This window comes from Brachyhypopomus gauderio, chromosome 3 (genome assembly GCF_052324685.1).
Source record: "Brachyhypopomus gauderio isolate BG-103 chromosome 3, BGAUD_0.2, whole genome shotgun sequence".
NCBI lineage: Eukaryota > Metazoa > Chordata > Actinopteri > Gymnotiformes > Hypopomidae > Brachyhypopomus > Brachyhypopomus gauderio.
The window spans coordinates 1,886,395-1,901,555 of NC_135213.1; the positions used below are offsets into that span (position 1 = coordinate 1,886,395).

The 15,161-nt window shown below is 39.5% G+C and overlaps 3 protein-coding genes across 7 annotated transcripts in view; 1 reads left to right on the plus strand and 2 right to left on the minus strand.

Annotated features, from left to right (window-relative positions):
• The window catches only part of LOC143509965 (uncharacterized), a 25,290-nt gene extending 15,265 nt beyond the window's left edge, over nucleotides 1–10,025 (minus strand). The window contains exons 1-12 of one of the 4 annotated variants that reach the window (XM_076998895.1): nucleotides 9,841–10,025; nucleotides 9,108–9,313; nucleotides 8,778–8,997; nucleotides 8,554–8,629; nucleotides 8,214–8,468; nucleotides 7,695–7,799; nucleotides 7,527–7,597; nucleotides 7,060–7,139; nucleotides 6,440–6,643; nucleotides 6,135–6,221; nucleotides 3,758–4,218; nucleotides 1,848–2,083 (exon numbers count right to left, since the gene is read on the minus strand). In XM_076998895.1, the coding sequence (XP_076855010.1) occupies nucleotides 4,079–4,218; nucleotides 6,135–6,221; nucleotides 6,440–6,643; nucleotides 7,060–7,139; nucleotides 7,527–7,597; nucleotides 7,695–7,799; nucleotides 8,214–8,375 (849 nt within the window). In that variant the 5' untranslated portion in view covers nucleotides 8,376–8,468; nucleotides 8,554–8,629; nucleotides 8,778–8,997; nucleotides 9,108–9,313; nucleotides 9,841–10,025 and the 3' untranslated portion in view covers nucleotides 1,848–2,083; nucleotides 3,758–4,078. Of the gene's footprint in view, nucleotides 1–1,847; nucleotides 2,084–3,619; nucleotides 6,222–6,439; nucleotides 6,644–7,059; nucleotides 7,140–7,232; nucleotides 7,321–7,526; nucleotides 7,598–7,694; nucleotides 7,800–8,213; nucleotides 8,469–8,553; nucleotides 8,630–8,777; nucleotides 8,998–9,107; nucleotides 9,314–9,840 lie in introns of those variants that run through there. The other 3 variants (XR_013129851.1, XM_076998897.1, XM_076998898.1) reach the window with 3 other exon arrangements.
• Nucleotides 19–1,448, minus strand: LOC143509971 (zinc finger protein 862-like). The gene is made up of 5 exons (XM_076998907.1): nucleotides 1,283–1,448; nucleotides 1,008–1,183; nucleotides 732–901; nucleotides 322–560; nucleotides 19–233 (listed from the first exon to the last, which is right to left on the minus strand). The coding sequence occupies exons 2-5, from the start codon at nucleotides 1,136–1,138 to the stop codon at nucleotides 135–137; spliced, it is 639 nt and encodes a 212-aa protein (XP_076855022.1). The 5' UTR covers nucleotides 1,139–1,183; nucleotides 1,283–1,448; the 3' UTR covers nucleotides 19–134.
• LOC143509969 (uncharacterized) lies at nucleotides 6,225–12,939 on the plus strand. 2 transcript variants are annotated; one of them, XM_076998903.1, is made up of 4 exons: nucleotides 6,225–11,400; nucleotides 11,599–11,895; nucleotides 12,042–12,314; nucleotides 12,899–12,939. In XM_076998903.1, exons 1-4 carry the CDS (start codon nucleotides 11,208–11,210, stop codon nucleotides 12,904–12,906), a joined length of 771 nt encoding a protein of 256 aa, XP_076855018.1. In that variant the 5' UTR covers nucleotides 6,225–11,207; the 3' UTR covers nucleotides 12,907–12,939. The 2 variants fall into 2 exon arrangements, with proteins under 2 accessions (XP_076855018.1, XP_076855017.1); XM_076998902.1 differs by lacking the exon at nucleotides 12,899–12,939 and having other exon boundaries at nucleotides 12,042–12,519.
• Nucleotides 12,940–15,161: the final 2,222 nt, after the last annotated feature.

Sequence of the window (15,161 nt, forward strand, 5' to 3'; positions counted from 1 at the left end):
TACTCTTTACTTGCCAAAAAGTTGACCATTTCTTTTTGGAATACCTTTGACAGGCGGGCTAAATGGGGCAACACATCGGCCTGGAGGTGCAGTGCTGCCACAAACCTGAAGGTGGCTGTAGGGCACTTATTCACCTATACCTCCTCAGCCAATGCGGATAGTACAGACGGCAGGTTCCGCTGAAGGCTCTGTATGGCCAGGTGCTGAGAGAGCCACCGTGTGTCTTTCACTTCCTGATTATATTAAAATGTTAAAGGTTACATATTTATGCTGTAGACAAATGTAACCATGTTGACATTGTGTTTTTATTTTCTCCCTCACCGTAACTTTCAAGTCTTTCAGGCCTAAAAGGCCACTGGCAGCTAACAGAACTTCAGTTCTATTCGCACTGTTGTGAAAGTACAAGTGGAGCTGCTGCAAATGGTCCCTAAAAGTTGCCATGTACTGCACTCCCATTGTGGCATCGCGGCAGGCCAGAGCCAACCGGTGAGCTGCACAGGCAACATGGACAACCCAAGGGTAGTCGTCCTGCAGCAGCTTTGCCACCCCATTCTGTCTCCCTATCCAATACAGGTAGAGAGAGTAAATCATGGCATGCAACAGTTATGACTGATGTTCATACGTGCTCATTTTGGACACAGAGACTCATTGTTATACTTCCACCTACATTTTTCACAATTATTCCTTTAATTGTGTAAGATTGTTCTGTATTCTAGATAGCTGGAACTTACCAGTCATTACAGCAGCGCCATCTGTGCCTAGGCCATACAATTGGGCAGTTGGAATGTACTTTTTGTGCAGCACATCCTTAACAGCTCTCACAATTGTGACAGCCTTTCCATCTGGGACCCTAACAATGTCTAGGAACTGACTGAACAGCTGTCCCTCTTTGTCTGCATACCTGGGAATATTTGCAAACAATATCAGTAGCAGTAGCTATTTTATCTTACTAATTTTCTGTCAATAATTAATTCCTCCCTAATTCAGCCCTCCCTGAAAAAGACTACCTTATGTGCAGATCCAATTGTCTTGTCACAGATACATCTGTACTTTCATCCAGCTCCAGTCCAATAGCCATACTGGTCTGGATTTCCTGCAGAATGGGCTCTTCAACCACTGACGCCAAAATCTCTAACATCTCATCAATAATGTGGTGAGAACGGTAATTGGCGTTTTTCCCTATCTATATTGTGAGAGTAGAATATTTTGAAGATAGAGATGGTTACTACAAGTATAATTTGCCTATAGAGTATGTGGATTAACAAAGTCCAAAATAAGTCACCTTTAACTTCTTGAAGTAATCACATCCCAACAATTCCGCAAGATCTAGAAGATCTGCGTAGTTGGTGTGATGTGCTTGTTCTTTCTTCACAAGATGGTACAAGCATTTAAATCCACCAATGACAGCCTCATGCTCCAGAATAACATTTGGCTCAAATGCAGCGGGAAGTGAGGAACCTGCACACAATTTAACTGTCAATATTGCAATTCTGCACGGACATGGAAAGAAGGAAAAATGAGGGATATCATAGCAGTGGCATTGCCTTGTGCGAGCGCTGCATGACACTGCACACTCCGCTTGTGGTGCTCTGACCCCATGTGCCTGTCTAAATGGTCAGACCTGTAGACGAAGCACCCCACTTCAATAAATGGTCTTTTAGTTTGGCCAGTTTTTGACGTTTGCTTATGTTTGCGACATAGACGACAGAACATCCCTGTAGGTAAACAGCAGTGATATTCTTATTGCTACTAACATAAATGAATGAAGGAATTTGTTCTATTAAAGTATCCACACAGGTTTAAGTCAAGTGGACTCCAGTAAATTCAGCATTATCGGCAGCAGCAACAAGAAGCAGCAAAATACAACACAATACTTGCCATGATCAGTGTTATAAAGCCATGTTTTGAATCTAGGCTTGTCAACCCATGTTGGGTCCCAGCCTGAGGCCCTGTGTTTGCCTGTCTTTTGGTTTTGGTTGGTTGGTTTGCTCTTTTCCCTCTCTTCTCTCTGCACATCTGATTTTGCTCTTGACTCTCCTTGTTCTAGGCTGCATTCTCCGCCTCCACTACTGCTACTACCTGCCTAAAATGTTCATTTCAAAACATTACATGGTGAAATGGGATGACAAATTATATTTACTGTTAACAGTAGGCCTACTTCACATAAGATACAATGTGTGACTACTATGACTACTGTTACTGAGTGGTACTGTTGTGTAAGTGTTCATCATTTGAAGACATTTAGCAAAAGGGGAAGGTGTTTATCATTTCAATTAAGATGGACATGGTGAAATGAAAGTTGGGAATTTTTACAGCACGCATACTATTAAATGATTTATCCCCGCCATTATCACTGCGCTGGCTATAATGACGTGATTAAGCAGGGTAGCACAAAGTAGACATAAATGCGGTCAACAAGCCAAACAAGAGAAGGCGGTGCTGAAAGGCAATACGCGTGCGCACACACACACATTTTAATCAGTCTTATTTTTAACGGCTGTGTTATATGGAGTCAAATTAGGGTCTTTAATGGTGACGAAAAAAAAATAATATCGCAAATATAAGATTAGCATTATGCATTTTACGTTCCTAATTTGTTTCTGCAATACTTTCCCTCTTTTGCGTTTCTTTCTTTTCTTTGCGTTTCATATTTTATGTTGCTGCTTTTTTTTGCAATACTTTCTCCCTTTTGCATTTCTTTCTTTTGTTTGCGCGTCACTGCTTTTCTTTGCGTCTCGCATTTTACGTTCATAATTTTTTTTTGCGCTTCTCTCTTTTCTTTGCTCCGGTTTTACCCTCTGTGTGGGGCAGGGAAAGAGGCATGGCCAAGAGCGAAAGGCGTGCTGTGAACGTTCAGCGTCATCAGTTGAACCGTCACACAGCGCGGCAATTTGGTTACTGGTATCATGGCAGACGGTCGCCCAGCTGGACCACAGGTATATGCGTGCAGACATAGACATCAGGTGCTAAAGCACCACCAACTCTGCCCTTTATCAACGAAAGTGCCCTTTTAAAACTTCGTTTAAAAATATATATATTATTATTATTATTATTATTATTATCATTTTACTGAGGTCGGTTTGAAATGATCTTTTGAAAACCTGAGCGAATAAAAACAATGCCCTGAAATGCGCCACCACCTCGCACACACCCGACCTCTCTCTTCCTTTAACACCAGATGCGCTGCAGCAGCAGTTCAGTTCAGCGAGTGGAAGGAAGCTGAACTGACGCTGAACGTTCACAGCACGCCTTTCGCTCTTGGCCACGCCTCTTTCCCCGCCCCCACACAGAGGGTAAAACCGGAGCAAAGAAAAGAGAGAAGCGCAAAAAAAAATTATGAACGTAAAATGCGAGACGCGCAAACAAAAGAAAGAAACGCAAAAGGGAGAAAGTATTGCAAAAAAAAAGCAGCAACATAAAATGTGAAACGCAAAGAAAAGAAAGAAACGCAAAAGAGGGAAAGTATTGCAGAAACAAATTAGGAACGTAAAATGCAAAATGCTAATCTTATATTTGCGATATTATTATTTTTTCGTCACCACTAAAGACCCTAATTTGACTCCATAGTGTTAGGGCTATGTTTGGTCTGAAACAGACGTCAGTCTCGAGTTATATTTGAACCAAAATCAGACGGACGAAACACAGCCCAATTTTCAACGTCTGTTTTTGGGCTAGACGCAGGCCATGACGGGCCGACCAGATTTAGCCCAAAAAACAACGTCCATAGGACGTCTGGTGCTTGGTGGGGTAGGCTTACCTGTTCAGTTTCTTCATCTGGCTCTTTTCTTTTTTTGGCGAAGTATTTCAGCAAACTCATCTGAAAGAGGATGCGTTGACGTTAGGACTCGAAAATTTTCGCCGAATATGTTTCTTTTCTGAAAGGAAATACAGCTAAACTGATATAACCCTTGAACAATGTTCAACAACTTGTTCACAAATATAAAAAAACATAATTTCAACGCCACATACCTCGGATTTAGTTGTCCAGTTTGATAGCCGGTGTCCTGTCGAGATGAGCTCCTTTTCGCTACTGATCAAATTCCAGTGTCAGAAACGAGAGAGGGCGGGGCAACACTGATCAAGCGCGGGAAAGGCAGACGAATGCTTTGACGTGGCCAATTACACTATAAAAAGCCGGGCTCCGAATTTTCACGAAGGGTGGCGGGGAAGAACGAAGGCGTGGCGGACCGCCGCACTGAAATGAACGTGGCGGAAACCCTGGACACAAACCATAAGCTCATCAGGTAAACGGTCATTATGTGTATGAGACACTGCATAGTAGACATAGTAGTATTTTATGTATGGTTTTCTTGTTTCCAGTTTACTGTGTAGCTACCATTTAATTGTCCGTCCGTCTGTCCCCAACAGGTATATTATAGTCATTTTTGTTGGTATTGATGGCTTTTCACGAAAGGTGAGCAAAACATTTGCCATCATCTCAATTTTATTTACATTTAAATCAGCAATTCTAAGTCAGTCACTATAAATCAATCTCTAAATCATGATAAAATTTACTTCCTCTTTTAATTTGGAAAAAAACAACAAACTATTGTGTCGCTGACTTACTGTGCATTCACACCGAAAGCGACGAGAGCGAGACGAGAGCGACACGGCGACCGGAAGTCATTCATTTTCAATGAGAGTGAGCGACACCCAGCGACACGGCGCAAAGTGAGTGATTCGAGCGATGCGAACAAGTTGAGCTTGGCTCAACTTTATGCAAATGAGCAGTGACGCGCGGCGGCGACTACCAATCAGAAAGTATGTTTGCACCCTCCTCCGAAACCGCACCTCTGACTTTGGTTCCTACTGATTATTTGTTCCGATTGCAAAATGGAGGAAAGATTAATAGTGGCTGTCTCTGGATGTCCCGCACTTTACGATGTTTATTTTTGGAGGGAATACTGTTCATTTGTTAAAAAAATCTGCAATAAATGAGCGTATACCCTATTATTGGTTATGATTTTTTAAATTCCTGTTTGATCTTCGGGTCTGGGGTAAAAAGTAAAAAAAAATACATAAACATTTTAGGTTTATATACTATATGTGTTTTATACACACACTATGTTTTATACACGCACTCCTTTATAATCGTGTGTCCTGTAATCAATAGATTAAAATAAATACTGCATCCTGCTTTAAAAACGTGATTTGCATATTTGTCACGTGCTGCATGCAGGCGTGATGTTGGACACGCCCCCACGCGACGCGATGCTGGCGACTCGGCGACGGAGAGCGATTTTATCGCTTTCGGTGTGAACGCACAGTGAGGCGCACAAATGTTAATAACAAGCCAATCCGTTTATATAAATTACTTTTAAATGATTTACGTGTGTTTTATAAGTGTTTTAAGTGCAGAAGTGCATTTTAAGCCTAAATTCCAGCAATTTACAAACCTGAAACACAAAGCAATTTTAAAATTCGTCAAATGTTCATCCCCGTTTTTGAGGGGTGTTTCTATATACCACATATCGTTACGCACAACGCTGCACAGAATGTGACGCGTCAAGTTTAAACGCTTCCGCCGTCCGCGGAGCTGCGCGCTACGGTCATTCGCGAAAGTATAACTAGCTTTTAGCTTTATGGAGACGCAGAAAGGCATCGCTAAAAGGGAGAGCTCTTATGTGATTTAGGAAGTCTGAATGTGGATCTTGTGTTTAAAAAATGTCTTTTTATAGAATTATTTGTTCAATAACTATTTGTTCCGCCAGGATCCGGCTCAAATTAAGCCCTGGGTAGGCCAGATCCATTTTACAGTGAATACACTGCACTACATTGTCCACCTTGCGCAGCGAAAAATGGTCCCACACTTTTGACATTTTTGCCCTTTTACGGACACCGCTATCTTCATTTTGCGCCATTTCCATCAAAACAAATCATGCCGCCTTAAACCTGTGCGTCAGTTATAACAGTCCGTGTAAAACAATGATACCGGAGCTGAGCAGTAGTACAAAGCGGGATTTTAAATATTTAAAAAAGATGGTGACATATGCCTCGAGTATTTTTTGTAATCGAATTACTCGAGTTACTCGAAGAATCGTTTCAGCTCTAATGTCAGATCAAGACATCTTGCACTTACAATACATGAATACCTGAATACAAAATATAGCCTATTGTATTAAATATATACAAACCAAAATTAAGTTTAAATCCATGTTTTAATTTGGTGATAGCAGACGACAGGATATGTCTTGTAACTCCCGAAATAATTGCAGCATCCCCTATAAAATTGTAAAATGTTATAATAATGTTAATGTGCAAATTCACAGAAATTATTTTCTTCAGTTTTTTTTCTTAAATGAGTTTCCATATAACGACAAAGCGTGCTGTAACCTTAACAGTAACCACAATCACTGAGATTCGTAGAACACAGTGGTATAAATTGCAGTGTTTAAAGGTTGACATTCTTAAATATTCAATTTTATATTTAAACCTATACCTTGAATGTGGCAGCGAAAAGGTGCTGCCCATCTGCTTTTCTGATGACTTTCCTTGTAAAAAGAAATGAGGGACCTATCACGCTCTTCATCATTATCCCTGGAATCCAACATCAGTAACAGAAAGGGTTGACTCTGTCCTTGTCGCCTCAGTTGCTCAAGGAACAGGCGAACAGTTTCCTTTTGGTCTTCAACTGTTTTCCATACTTGAGGAACACAAAAACAAGTTTAAAACTCATACTTTTGTCTCTGCACAATATATCTAATCTTCAGTTTCAAGGCTGAGTGGTTTATTTATGCAAAAGCTGGCTTCCAATCAAAGCATTTTTTAAGAATGCCAGACATAAGACAATATACCAATGTACATTCTTAAGCTTCAGACAGAAATATATATGATTAAGCATAAAATACCTTACATTAAGGTGTCCTTTGTGTTTAGAACAAAGCAATGACTGTAAATCTATGCTTAAACTGGACACATCAACCACATTGTCCAGAAATGACTTTTATTCAGGCAGCTACTCTGATGACAGCATGTTTTTGTATGTTTTTAACATTATTTTTTATCAACTCCAAGTTCCCATATACAGTTACATTCTCAACATCATAATATTATACTTACAATCTACTTCTGGACTTGGAGCTTCTGAAAGAGAAGATGGTCCTGGGCGTTCCATGTCAGATATGCTGACAGTGAATGAACTTCAAACAAAAAATATGGCATTGTTCATGATACAGTAAAGAACCACGGCATTAAACAAATAACTGCACATTCTAACATGTTTTTCCTGTTACCTGTGTTTTTAATGTTTTCCTTCGGATTACTGTACTTGTAGATACCATGGGTCTGCCTTACAATTACGAACACTGGAATTGTCCTACACTGCAGTGACATTTTATTACATTTTATGTACATTGTCCCGTTTTGGTCAGTTGCATGTAATTACAGCACAAATACTTTTTCATACCCTGGAGACAATATTCTTTTCTTATTGGCTTGCAAGTGTACAATGATTCTGTACAACAGCACACCCCAATAGCTGTTATATCTTTTATAACTAAGCATATATTTAAACACATTAATATTACCTCTCTGCACAAACACTGCCATGGTAAGGAAGTACCGACATAGGGAACTCCTTCTGGCATATAGGACATATCTGCACAGAAATAGATACAATGCAAAAATACACATAAGAGGCATTTACAATTAAATGAAAACACATGTGAATAACACAAATAATCAGACAATATTACCCCATGGCTGCTTTTGGGAAGCTCAGTTTCTGTAGCATTTTCCACCAGCTCCTCTGAAGTCTCAAGCACTTCTCTGTCCTCCACAATAACAGTACCAGTCTGATCCTTTAAATACATTAAGTTCATAGGGTTAAAATGTTCACACTCAACTGCAGTGAATACATATGCAATGAAGAGACTACAGGCTACAAAAAAGCTATATTAAAAACTTCTAAGACTCCTACATGAACAAACTTTAGATGAACATGCTGGTCTACAGTTTACTAAAATCTTTTCCAAAAGTTTGAGTAAAATTAAGCAACTAGAGTCCCTGTTAAAAATATTTACTGTGATTTCATACAACCACTGATTAAAAGCTGTTCATTTGAATTAAAGGTTTTTCTTGAGATTACTTATTTGTTATGTAATGCTTTAGAATGTGTGGGAAATTTGATCTAAATTTAAACTGTAAAAAAAAAGCAGTGAACACACATGTTATAGGGGAAAAACAAATTAAGTTAATAACAAAACACAACTAACATTTGTTGTTTGTTGACACTCTTCAGCATGTAGAGCCAACATTTGCAGTGGCATGGTGCTATTACAGCTCACACAGGGAACCTGTGGCATTTTTGCAAATTCTGCTGTATGGAAGAGGCTCAGTGTCCATCTCCTCTTGTAGGGGCGCCAAAAACAAAACATTCTTGCCACTGTTTGAAACAGAGCGAAGCTGCCGACCAGAGTAGCCTTCTGTGTCCATGGGAATTACTGAAAGCTTCCTTTGGCCGTTTCCTCCTGGATTATAAAAAAATATTGAGAACATAAACAAACCAAGGACACTAACAGTTTTACATCCTTTTTAAAAAACCCCTATTCATACCTGTTGCTTTGTAGAACATCCATCGTCCTTGAAGTGGGCAAAGTTTGAGAAACTCCTCCTCCAATAGTGTAACAATCTAACAACATATACAAAAATAAAGACTAAATAATCTAACGTGGAGTTTGTAGATGAAACGGGTCTAACCACATATATACAATCAGAACTCCAAATTAAAATACCTTTCAAAATATCAAATGATATGTATCATATGTGTAATTAATTACCTCTTTATGACTGAAGTCTTCTGGAACTGTAATCACCCTTTACCTAACCCTGCACTGGCAAGTTCTAGTTCTTTTGAAGCCTTAGGGGTCAAAGACGTAGGGGCTGGCAGGACATAAACTGTGAGGTCTGTGTGCTTGGATGAAATGGTCCGAGAAGAGCTACAAAACCGGCCTTTACCCTTTTTTGCTCCTGTTTTTGAATTAAACATTAGGAAATTGCCTTTGAAAAAGAGACAACAGAGTGAGTCATTAGACTTGATTACTGCTGTTGGATACAGAAAATAATCCAGACTACAAATGTTAGTTTGCAAACTTAACATTTTATCTTACCTCTTTAAAGCCTGGTTGATTGTAGAAGTGGAGCTGCTAAGGCTGGTACTGCTGGATGAAGAAGCAGAGGTGTTGCTAGGAGACATAGTGGTATTAGCTGAGAAACATGGAGGCCTGACTGATATGTTAACTGAGCTGTTACGGGTGGATGAAAACTCTCTTGAAAGGGCTGTAACTAGGGCCTGAGCCATCGTCTCCACCATGTTCTGAAAAGCATATAACACTGTTAAAATGTCCATCCTATTATTATGTGAAACTGTGAATATGTTTAATGCAAACATCACTATATAAGGTTTGAACAACTGATTTTATTTGAGCCACCCATGTTCAACTTCCTAGTACATGATCATCTAAAAAATATCTGAGCTTTTTCAAGTTAATGGTGAACACAGAATGGCTTAACTTTCGTTACCAACACCTACTAACAGCTAGCATTATAGCATTACAAGTAATAATAATTAATTATTAATTCGCAACATTAAAAAATCCCAATAATTAACAATTGGGTCTACATTTTTTTTTTGCAGTTACAACACAAATGTACAATACAAGTATGGGCCATGCAAATTTAAGGAACTAATGCACTGGTTATTTTTGCGTTTCACTATGATAGCTAGCAGCATAAACGATGGAGTTAACCTAGCTAAAATTAGGCCCACTAACATGTTAAACAATTTTCATGTGTAAACATATGGTTTATTACATAACGACTACAGATGATTGTTTTGCTCACTGTAGAATTCTCATTTAATGATGATGAAGGTTGACTCGCCATGCCGCTGTCCTGGGTGTCTGACTGGTTGTTACTGAGCTGTAAGCTGGGAGCGCCGCCATTCACAACCACAGTGAAACTAAACAGCGCCCCTTGTGGTGGCTTGTTCACTTGTTGCCACCTTTGTGAATGGAGTGGTGCATTTGTGTGTGGATGGAGAAATGCGCAAGGAAAGTCTCAAAACCCAAAATACGCGAGAGGAAATGAACAAAAAAACAATGTGATCCACAAATGCAGATGCACCATTTTATAACTAAATTTTAATTTTGAGACTTAAGCTTTTAAAAAATATGCAAGTAAATATAAATGAAACATATTCAGTTTCACATACAAATTATGATGTATTTATAAAAGTTGAACAGTGTTTGTACAAATTTCAGGTTGTGAGACACAAAATGAAATGTATTTATTTGTGAACAGTGAAATGTATTTGTGATATATGTGTAATTTGTGGATTATCATTTACACATTTGTAAGGAGTTTTGAGACCAATTTCTGCTGACTTTAGATACACTGTCGAGCCAGGACTAACACACTGTGACACCTGTGAGAGAAATTATTCCTACATATCCAGCAACCACAGGCACTGGTAGAGTTTTATTGTCTCTCAGATCAGTATCTTTATTAATCTATTAAAACGGGAACAGTGATATTTTCACAGCAATTATGTAAATACATTTGGTTACATTGCATTTTTATTATTTTCCACTCCAGGCAAAAGTAATTGGGATCACATTTTCTAATATTTCATTTTCAAATTATGCTGTAGGTGTAGCTCATCATGAATACAGTTCTAGGCTGAAATAACTTGAAAGCTCATAACTGTGCTCACATGATCTGTGGGTAATTTCCTGTTCCAACACATTTTGCGTTCACTCTTTTAAAAAGTCTTCAGAGACCTTTATCCTTAACCAGGAACGATTATGATTTTTTTCTTAAACCAGAAGATGTCATGGGTTCTTCCATGAGCAAAAATGAAGTATTTTAATTGATACATACAAAATATGTTAAAAACATTCACACCCATACCACCAAGTCCTTTTATACAGTTTTGTTTTGTAGATATTGTAAGGAGGTTTTACTCAGTGTAAGGCCAACACTATTGTTAGTGTAACAATAAGGTGTTGTGTAAGTGAAAGCACAATACTAATGTAAATGCACACCCAAAGCCAAAGCACAAAATGCTGTTTGTGTGTGACTAAGTGCTTTGTGTTTCTGCAGATCTTTCTGGAGTGTCCCAGACTGTTGTAGAGGTGAAGCTTCATGATGCTGCTACTCTCCCCTGTAATCAGACGTGTTCTGGTTCGATCAGATGGACTGTGTCCCATATGTTTCATGACATTCGGGCTTTTTGTGGCGAGACATCATGCCGGCCAAAGGAAGGATTTCACATGTCCCATGATCAGTACCTGAAGGGAGATTTCTCCCTCACCATCACTGATGTTGATTACACGAAGAGCGGCCGGTACACATGTGAGTGTGATAGTGTAAAGATCTGTGATGTGAGACTACGGATTGAACGTAAGTAATCCTTTACTGGGACTGTCCTGTCTTGTTCATATTTCTGATGGAACAGTATGTTAGAACAGCCTCTACTGTTTTGAGTTTAGAGATTTAGTGAAAATTCAGAGGAGTGTTGAAGGATGTGTGGCTGCAACATGTTCATACATTAAAGAGTCGATATATACACATTACATGTATTTGTTTCTGTGTATCCAGCTCTCGCTTTGGCTGTTCATGTGAAGCCTGGACAATCTCTCGTCATGGACATGTCCGTGTCAGACCCAGTGGAGGTGTTTTTTACCAAAACTGGTGATGCCAATCCAAACACTGTCAGACTGTGTGATATCAAGGGACGTAGAGTTTGGTGTAACTTTCATAATGAGAAAAAGAACAGAGCATCCTTCAGTTCCAGCCTGCAGCTGAAGGGCTTGAAAGAGTCTGATAATGGTGTGTACACCATACAGGATGCCATTTCCAAGGAGGTCTTGGCAACCCACAGGGTGAATGTAAACGGTGGGTCTTGGTTTGGGTTAACTATCTCATTACAGTCTCCTGTCCGGTCAGAGATGTGCTTCCATAAACCGACATTTTTTAAAATAATGCATGTATAATTTTTACTTTTCATGGGTTAATTGCGTCTTTGCTTGTTTTCCCCTCAGCTTCCAGTGTCCAGTCTGAAGAAACCTTCACCCTGCAATGGCCTTCATACGTGCTAGTGATGTATGTGTCCTATAGGAAGGCTGATAGTGACCTTGAAAACCCTGACTGGATGTGTATGATGACAAGGTTTGGCAATGACTGTAATGAGAAGATAGTGATGTTCAGTTCCAGTCTGCAGCTGAAGGAGACGAAGGAGTCTGATAGTGGTGTTTACACCATACAGGGCCTCTGGAATGATGAAGTCATTGCTACATACACAGTGACCGTTAATGGTAGGTCTTGATTTGATATTACTGCCTCTCACTACAAATTACTGTGAGTGAAGTGTTGATATCTGTATAACTGTATAGTAATGATATATGTAATACTATGCAAAATATTTGTTGCATGGAGAATAACGTCACAGGCCATCTTGTAGTCATTGCAGGTGGTGCACAGGTTGGTCTGTCTGGTCCTACAGTCTCGGGTGACTATTTTATCCAGCAGTAGCTGGTGATTGGCTCCTCTGGTGATCTTGACAATGTCTTTCTGGGCTCCACACATGTATTGAGCCATGTGCCTATTCATCTTAGTCACAGTAATTCTTGACAGCATCTTCCATGTTATGTTGAGGCACGTTATTGACTGATAATTGGATGGAACCTCCCCTTTCTTGTTGTCCTTCAAGACCAGGACTGTCCGTTCGTCAGTTAAGGGTGGTTTAGATCCATTAGCTGTTGGTTCATTTGCACTGCCAGGTTCTCATAGAGTGCAGTTAACTTCACATCATCTGTGGAACCAAAGATAGCACCAAGTACCCCCTGAAAGAAAACATGGACATACATTTCTTACTGAAAAAGTTGTACCTGGTCCCCAGGACAGTGAGGACAAGGACAGTCAGGACAGGATGGGTGAAACACAGACCCTCAGAGAAGAGCTGAGGTCTTTAAGCCAATGGGGCGCCCCCTGTACTGGAGTAACATCAGAAAAATAACAGTGGTTAGAAACCAATTCAACAGTGATCAGAGAAATAAAAACAATGCAATTACAGAACCACATCATTATGCACAGTTCACTATGTACATTTCATTCTCTCTCTCTTTTTCTCTGTCTCTACTACAGATAAGTTGGGCCCAGGTACCGTGATGCAACCTGGTGTCTGAGAGACGAGACTGCAAGTTCAACAAGCTGAGCTACTGATAACCACCGAGGATGTATCGGATCCTTTCCGCACAACATTGTCCAATTAGGAGTGTTTATCATGTTACTGACCTCTTAATTACTGCGTCTGCCACTCAAAGTAATAATTCTATGTTTATGTCGGGACTGTTTTCATAGCAAGGTCATCTGAAATGTGTGTAACCTATTTTAGCATGGTATGCTGGACAAAGGCTTGGCAGATCTTTTTGTTGAAGAATAATAATAATAATAATAATATAATAACATTTTATTTAGTAAGCGCCTTTCAATACACCCAAGGACACTGCACAATAAAAGCGAACAATAGAAGGAAAATATAAGAATGCTAAAATACTATTTTAACGTTAAAATACAATACAAAAATACAAAAAAAACAATAAGGGCTCAGCCATAAGCCAACTGAAAAAGATGGGTTTTTAGATGTGCCTTGAATGTAGTGATAGATGGGCAAGCACGTAACTCAAGCGGCAGACTGTTCCATAACTTCGACCCAGCCACACTAAAGGCCCTATCACCAATAGTGCGCAACTTACTGGTAGGAACTTTGAGCAAGTGCAGCTCTGACGAGCGCAAGGTGCGTACTGGAGAGTATGTTTGAAGGAGACTACTGAGGTAGGATGGTGCACAGCCATGCAGAGATTTAAACACCAGCACAATGGATTCGGATTGTGTTCATGGTGTAGGTTGACCAAGCTTGCTTGATTACTCACTATGAAAGGATTTAGATGTTATTTCTATGATTGTTTTGATTATGTGTCATTATTTTGAATGAATCTTTAGCTATTCTTTGCCATGGTGACTGCTTGTGAGACATGCATCAAGGCAAGGAGGTGATAACTCCTCATCCACACCTTATCATCCATCTCCTGTCTCTCTCCCCATCTATTCCCTCCCTCAACATCTCCCGATTCTTTGTTTGATCTTATTCCTGTGACGAACTGCCTGTTTGATTATCTCCCTGCTTTCTGACCAAAACATGAAATAAACAGAGACAGAGGATCAATACAGACTGCTGACTCATTATTGTCAACTGTAGAATTTACAGGCACTGTGACTCTTCTTTATCTACCTGGATCATGTTTACCTTCTCATAACATGGCAGTGTGCATAGACGCAGTGGCTCACAACTCTCCATTCTCTTCTTCCATTGTCTTTGTTCCTGTGGATTTAAAAAAGTATTAGTTTGAGTTAAACACTGAGACAAGTGAATTCACATACTTTGGGTACTTTGTATAGCTATTTTGTTAACCATCATGAAATAAATCATAAGGTAACTTCATGAAATAACTTTCCCACAAGTACAAATTGTTAACATTACCAATGAAATACTAAGAAAACATATTTTAACAAGACAGAAAGGGGGAAAACATTGGGGTGTAGATGCATTTATTTTTGCTGTTTTGAATGTGTTGTGCTTTGAAACCAGCTCTCCTCTGGCTAAATATTAATCGTGTTCTTAGTTGCTTTGAGCTCTGTGCACTTCTGAGATCCATTATAGGTTTGCTAATGTTCGGAATGCTTCTCTTCTGGAAGGTTCCATCCTGGTTGGGTAATGTACTCTGAAATAGTGATGTAACATTTGAAGCGATGCCTCGGAGTCTGTATCGAGCAAGAAGGGGCGTGCCAGATGAAGCCCCGATTCGAGGCATGTGTCATTACCGTAAAAATCATGTGACTGATGACAAACGAGGCCTCGGATTCAGTGAGCTACGTCTTTGTTTCATTTTGAGTGTCACAACCACATAAAGGGGGTTTGAGCCTTGCGGCTCTTTGTGGGTTTTAAGTTGGTGTTGTGAGAGGTGTGCATTGGTTAATTAGTTAGAGTTAGTGGTTAAAGTTCTGTTATAAAATAGATTAGATCAGCTATTATTTATTATTCGTATTATTATAGACTTTAAGCTAGTTGTAAGCTAGGTAGGCTTCTAAGGCGTCTAAGAAAA